Below are 6,817 nucleotides of genomic sequence, written 5' to 3'. Positions count from 1 at the left end.
CATTGTTTTTAAACTACGGGGTGACAGGAGTGCAGTGAATGGGACTGATGTGAGGTCCCACAGGTGAACGCAGTTCCTGGAAATTCGGGGAATACACTAGCTTAGGGTACCCTCATATATATGACAAAAGTAAAACTACGCTTTTCCTGCACTTGGTTACTTTCTTTCAAACAATGCAGTGGCATGCTGCAAGCAAAAAGGCAGCTCCAAGATTAATTGGTCAGTGACAGGTGAATGGCGCACTTTGAGTTCCCCAGACTTAAAAAATGCATATTATAAATAAAGACCAATAAACCCCCAAAAGAAATGAAACCCCCCAAAATATCCTGGAACAAGAGCCCACAAAGCCTTCCAGCCATCCCCTCAGTGGGCTGAGATGGTGGCTTATCCAAAAGCCCCCATATTGACCCTTCTACGCCTACTAGCCATAGTTCAAAGGTCATACAGGGACTGTGGATTAATGGACAAAGTTCACCAGGACCGGGAATCTCGAACCCGTAAGATTCACCTCAAACCCGACAAAGCGGCAAACTCGAATCTCATCCTTTATGATGGATTTGCTATCACTTTCTGTCCCGCTGACAGTGGTCACTAGGCCAAATAAAGAGGGTGATTCTCCCCAATGGGAACAGACAGCAATAAAAACCTGGCAGGGGTTTAAACACATCTCCAGTGCATCCTAAACTGACACAATAAAGTCGTTCTGCCTTCAGATGTACGATAACTCTCTGGTTTAGGCTAAAAAAATGGGAGCATGCTACCATGCTCCATGTTACACCAGAGGTAGACAACCTCGGCACCCCAGCTGTTGTGGAACTACAACTCCCATGAGACATCACAAGACTCTGACAGACACAAAAGCAGGACTCCCAGAGGCAGAGACATGATGGGATTTGTAGTTTCCCCACAGCTGGAGTGCTAATTTGCCTAACCCTGTGTTACATGCTAAATATGGGTGTAAGATGAAACGTGGTATGAAAGGTGGACTGTGCTTCTAAGAGATGTAAATGAAGTTTTGGAATGATATTGAATGGATACCATCTTTTAAGACCCATGCCTGAGGAGAATGCCGAAGGAGGATGGAGCGTGCGCTGCTCATACTGCCATCCCAATACCTCCACCGCCATTACCGCCACCATTCTTTCCACCACCAGCCTATGGGCCTTCACTTACAATGCTGGAGAGAAGCAAGTTCTATAAGAAGGTGGCAGAGCACAGCGATCCCTCAGTCGGAGGATGTGAAGAGTTGAAGAAGATGATTAGGAAGCAGCAAGTTCGGTGAGTCCATCTATAGTTATGGGCAGAGGGGAGTCAGTGCACCGGGGATGGACAGTGTTTTCACCACTATGCATAATTATTACAGGTAGGGGATGCACCGATACCAGTATTTCGGTATCAAGTACCGATATTTTTTTTTCAGTACACGCCAATACAGAAAGTTCCATTCAGGAAGCTAGGCGGTGTGTAATGACGTTTCCAACTTAGCTTCCTGATTAGCTGGGAGGCCAGGCTGCGTGTAAAGACTTGCCACCCGGCTTCCCGATTAGTAGGGAAGCCGTTCCCATGCTTCTTGTCACTAGGTGACGAGAAAGCATGGAGCCGGCTTCCTGATTGGACCTGGAAGCTGACTCTATGCTCCCTTGTCACCAGGTGACGAGGGAGCATGAAGTCAGCTTCCTGGCCAATCAGGAAGCCAGTCATTGCACGCTTCCTGATTGGCTGGGAAGCTGGCTCCATACTCCCTTGTCACAAGGGAACATGGAGGCAGCTTCCTGGCCAATCAGGAAGCTGGGCAGTGTGTAATGACTCGCTGCCCAGCTTCCTGCTAATGGAAGTATCGGAGCATTTGGATGAGTATGAGTACTCTTACACCGTGCACATTCATATCAGTTCCTGTCCTCAAGGAGCTTACAATCTAAGGTTCCTATCTGGCATACACACACACAGGAGCCAAACCGTGTCTTTGGACTGTGGAAGGAACCCCACACAAGCACACGGAGAACATGCAAACGTCTTACAGGTCCAGTGCTGCAAGTCAGAAGTACTAACCACTACACCGCAGTGCTGCTGATAGTTGTACAATCACATTTCTTTCCAGTTTACTAAAAGCTTAATCACACTGATCAGCTGAATTTACCAAATGGTAAAATAAAATGTCTTCATCTATTCCATGTGATTCATCTGTCTTTCTTTCTCTGTTAGATTCAATGGAACATTAAAATGGCTTTTGTATAACAACCACATACCATCCGTGATACAGGAGGGACCACAGTAAGTGTAAGCACTTAGTTGTCCTGACTGACACAGACAATGACACAAGAAAACGGCCTATAAAGAAATAAATACAGACCAGCTATAGACATTGGTTCTGATTAATGGAAGTAGAACTCAGGCCTACCACCCCACTCATTACTTGAGATCACTATCATATCCTGTAACGAGGGACCTCTGTCCTCTGGTGCAGTTAAAGGAGAAGTATGGGGAGAGCGAAATACACTCAACCCCAATAGTTTGAGCCGCTGCGTGGCACGGAATCTGTCACACGTCGGCTCTATAGATGGAGAACTGAGCGATCACATACGGTTGATCGATTCGTTCACAATCTGCCTGCAGAGAGCGGTGACTGTAAGTCTCTGCTTCCCACAGGGACTCCCTCTTCGCTCTCTCTGTTCCTCCAGAGCTCATTGGAGGGATAGACAGGAGAGTGGAGAGGCACAGCTGGTTCTAGGGAGGCAGAGCCAGCTGTCAATCAGGTGGTGGGGTGGATCCCCAGCTCTGCCATATACCAATAGCCCGCTATATGCTGCGTTTTGGGTCACAGGAGGACATTAATATTCGTACACCTGTGACCCTAAAGAGAACTACGCCAAAAAAACGTTTGCCCGTAGTTCTACTTCAATGTGCCTTTTTGGCTCCTTGTGCTGCTTCTCCCCCCCTCCCCTCTGAGCTCTGCTTTGCAGGAATGCCAAGGGGCTCATATGAGGTCAAATTCAGGTGTTTGCATTTAACAAGTGTCTATGAACGGATAGAGAGCTGCATTACTTTGTGTCTTTTATATCTGCCTGGAGTCCAGCTTAAAGAAACTTGAAGTCTAATGTCACAATAGAAAGGACACACAGACACATAGTCCAGGGCCAGTGCATGGTGAAAACTGGGTAATATGCTAGTAAGCTTTGGAGTTGTCAGAGCAAACCAACATGGAGAGCACATACAAACTCCATGCAGAGTCCCTGGTTAAAGTTACATTTAGACTTTGGTGCTGCAAAGCAACATTTCTATGTATCACTAAGCCACTGTGTGCTGTATACCCCTATATACCCCTTCATGGCGTACCATGCTTTCTATTGATGATGGATTTTCACACAATGTTATTGATTTGTCTTTCAGTGTTTCCTGTATTTAGATGACATGTCTGCAATCTTTGTCCTCATCCTTTAGGTGTGGTCTGGTTGCCCTGTGGATGGCAGGGGGGCTGTTGGACAATACTAAACAAGTCACATTGGGAACAATTGTAGAAACAGCCATCTCTAAAGGATATACCACCCTTGGGGAAATGTTCTCAGGTAGGTGTGTACTCCTGAGAAGATTTATGTTACAGTCTGACGCTGTGCTAATAATTCCCATACATGAGACCAATAGGAAGTCCATGCGTTTCCCTTCTGAGCTGCAGACAGATCTGTAGAAGAGGTTTCCATCCATGGTGATAGTCCAAGCCAGACAGTATGGTGGTTCAGGGGACGAGAGATGATGTCTTACTGAATTCTCATTAATACAATGTATGACCGCATCTTCCATCCCATACGTTATAACATGTGAAAAGTCCAGACACAGGTTCATAGTCATTGGGATAGTATTAAAGCAAGTTAAGGCAAACCAAATACAGAATCTCCCCACTGGTGCAGGCACCATTGCTGCCAGAACTTACCATTGGCATATGGAAAATCTTTCATTATTATTAGCTATTGCACTTTCCCCCTGACCTCTTACATTGCCTGAACAGCCACATACCAGGTCCAGTCACTGAGACACAGGCAGGGGTGTACCTAGCAATATACAATTATAGGTATTGATATAACACTGGCAATGTATGCAGCACATTAGTCCCTCCCCGCAAGGAATGTACAGTCTAAGGTCCCTATTGCACACACATAAAGGGCCAATTTACATTCCAGCATGTCTTTGGAGTGTGGGAGGAAACACACATAAGCACAGGGAGAGCATGCAAACTCCTTGCAGATAGTGTCCTGACTGGGGTTCAAACCATGTACCCCAGTGCTGTCAGGCAGAAGTGCTAACCACTAAGCCACTGCGCTGCATTTGTTAAAGGAAGCTCACATCTACAGTGGAATCTTTTCTCATCAGGCTCAGCACTATTTAGTAACAGTGATATGGACCGCTGTAGAGGAGTCAGATCTCTTTTACAGGACTCGCAGGTTGCTGCAACTCACCCTCCCCTTGCATGGTTGTGCTCTTGGGCTCCTAGAAAGAGCGGGTGAGTACTGGACTACAGTAAAGTCATCAAGGTGATGAGTAGGAGGACACAGAGGAACATCTGTTCCCCAAATGTCCCCTGCAGAGAGTGAACATGAAGCGCTCAGCTCTGAGCACTTCTGGGATCAGGGCTGCCAAAATCCCAGCTGCAAACCCCAGTAAATAGCGGATGAAGCACACGAGCACATTTGTTGCTGTCATCCTTAGGATGATATAGGACATGATTAAAAGAGCATTGTGGGAAACCTAATACAAACATCAGAATAGCGGGGAGTGAGGAGGGAGGAGCAGCAGGAGCCATGACAGACAAAAGAATTCCGAGTCCAATTCCTGTGTTTTTTCCCTTTCACACCAATGGCATTGCAATGGAAAAAGATGGCTGCTTGCACTAGGAAATACCTTCCCTGTCCTCTACACCTCTTATAAAATGGTGGACAGTTCCGCTATGAGGAATTGCTGCAGAATCCGGTGTGCCTGGCAGTTATTTGACGTGTGAATAAAACTTGTTCTTACAGCTGCTAATATGGCCTCCCTGGCAGAGCTGGTGCTTGGCTGTCAATGTGAGCTGCTGACTGGTGGGATGGATGGAGAAAACAGAGAGCGGATCCTCAGTCACCTGATGGCCGGGCTGCCTGTGCTCATCCCGTATCCTTTTCCAGTGTTTCACATTTCAGCTCAGTATTTGTAAAGAACTCTGATCGTAAGGCTGATAGATCCACATGATGGCTGTGTGGTACTTTCAGAATTTCATTACTTTGTTTTTGCACACTTGTAATTTGGGGACTGTTTTTTCCTTTCTTATATATAAAGTCTGATGCTTCAAAGCAACGCCACCATATGTAGTGGAAATGTCATGACAGACACCCGTTCCAGTATAGAGCTAAAACAATTTCCAACAACCTTTTAAACTTATAACGGCTGGACCCATTTTAAGATAAAGGGTTAATATGAAAACAGACAGAAAGCGTCAAAATCTATTATGAGAAACCCCCTCAATGACATGACAGGGGAAGCATTCTCTACAATGACCACCAGGTGGCAGCAGAACACAAGAACAACTCTACCATTGATGTACATAGTCCATAGGTATACAGTCACAGGCATTGCAATCAATCGAGGCCCATTTATTTATTTTGCTCTCCCATGACAAAATACTGCAATGTATAAAAAAATGCGGAATGAAAAAGTTTAAAAACATATACTTCTTTTTTTCCATGGCTTCTGTACTGCAGAGGGTGACATAACACTCTTTTCAACGAAATTGAGGGAATTGCCGAGTAGCCCAAATTTTGCAGGAAGAAACACCATAACAGGAGTCCCACCCCACGAGATTTCAGGTTATTCGTCATTCCCTGGGATCTCATCTACATCACCTTTGCCTGAATGCTGTACGCAGAAGCTGGGGGAGAGAAGTTTATTTAAAGTGTATGTAAACCCAAACATGAAAGTATCGGTATTGGTGCTGATACCAAGTATTTGTACTCACCCAAATACTCCCGATGTCTATCCCAATACAGGAACCTCCGGTATCAGGAAGCCGGGCAGTGAGTCATTACATGCTGCCTGGCCTCCTAATTGGCCCGGGAAGCCGGCTCCATGCTCCCTCGTCACCAGGTGACGAGGGAGCATGGATCCAGCTTCCCGGGCCAATTAGCAAGTTGGCCACTGTGTAATGACCTGACCCCGGCTTCCGGCGTCATTACACACCGCCCGGCTTCCCGTCTAATCAAGAAGCTGGGTGACGAGTCACTACACACCCACTGGCTTCCTTATAGGGACTTCCGGTATCGGTGAGAACTGACAAAACATTTTGGTACTTGATACCAAAAAACCGGTATCGGTGCATCCCTAGTAAATAGCTCCTTTTTGCTGAGCAAGTGTAGTCCTGCAATGTTTATTTTATATCACTGTGAGTAAATGTTTATAAACACCTGTTGATCCCGATACTTTCTGCTCTCTTCCTCTGACCAGTACCCAGCCCAAACCCAGTCCAAACCTGAGCTCCTCCAAACCCAGAAGGTACCTGGGTCACCACGTGCACTCTTTGTATAAAGGGCCATTCACAGTGTAGCACTTCATTGCAATGTGGTAATGCAGACAAAAAACAGTCAGGCGCCATTTTATTCGACACATCACACTACAAGGTACATATTGTGCATTGCATTTTAGGTGTGTTCCCTTTCAATGTATTAATGCATTAGGATGGCATTCAGAATGATCCGCCTGAGGAGGACCCGACCCTCGTGTCTAAAGCTTGCTCACACAGCCTAATATTATGTGAGCAGTAGGGGGGGGGGGGGGGGGGGTGGGGGGGGGGTTTTTTGAA

General features: G+C 46.2%; 1 protein-coding gene across 3 annotated transcripts in view; it reads left to right on the top strand.

Annotated features, from left to right (window-relative positions):
- The first annotated feature begins 1,108 nt into the window (after positions 1 to 1,108).
- Positions 1,109 to 6,817, top strand: part of CUNH19orf54 (chromosome unknown C19orf54 homolog) — an 8,462-nt gene continuing 2,753 nt past the window's right edge. For 2 of the 3 annotated variants that reach the window (XM_018562597.1, XM_018562596.1), the window contains exons 1-4: positions 1,109 to 1,278; positions 2,203 to 2,271; positions 3,439 to 3,563; positions 5,007 to 5,136. In XM_018562597.1, the coding sequence (XP_018418099.1) occupies positions 1,175 to 1,278; positions 2,203 to 2,271; positions 3,439 to 3,563; positions 5,007 to 5,136 (428 nt within the window). In that variant the 5' untranslated portion in view covers positions 1,109 to 1,174. Of the gene's footprint in view, positions 1,279 to 2,196; positions 2,272 to 3,438; positions 3,564 to 5,006; positions 5,137 to 6,817 lie in introns of all 3 variants that reach the window. The other variant, XM_018562598.1, reaches the window with a different exon arrangement.

Source organism: Nanorana parkeri, unplaced genomic scaffold (genome assembly GCF_000935625.1).
Source record: "Nanorana parkeri isolate BGI_ZX_2015 unplaced genomic scaffold, ASM93562v1 scaffold586, whole genome shotgun sequence".
Taxonomy (NCBI): domain Eukaryota; kingdom Metazoa; phylum Chordata; class Amphibia; order Anura; family Dicroglossidae; genus Nanorana; species Nanorana parkeri.
Note: the sequence above shows the minus strand (reverse complement) of the source record. Positions and strands in the feature narration are given on the sequence as shown.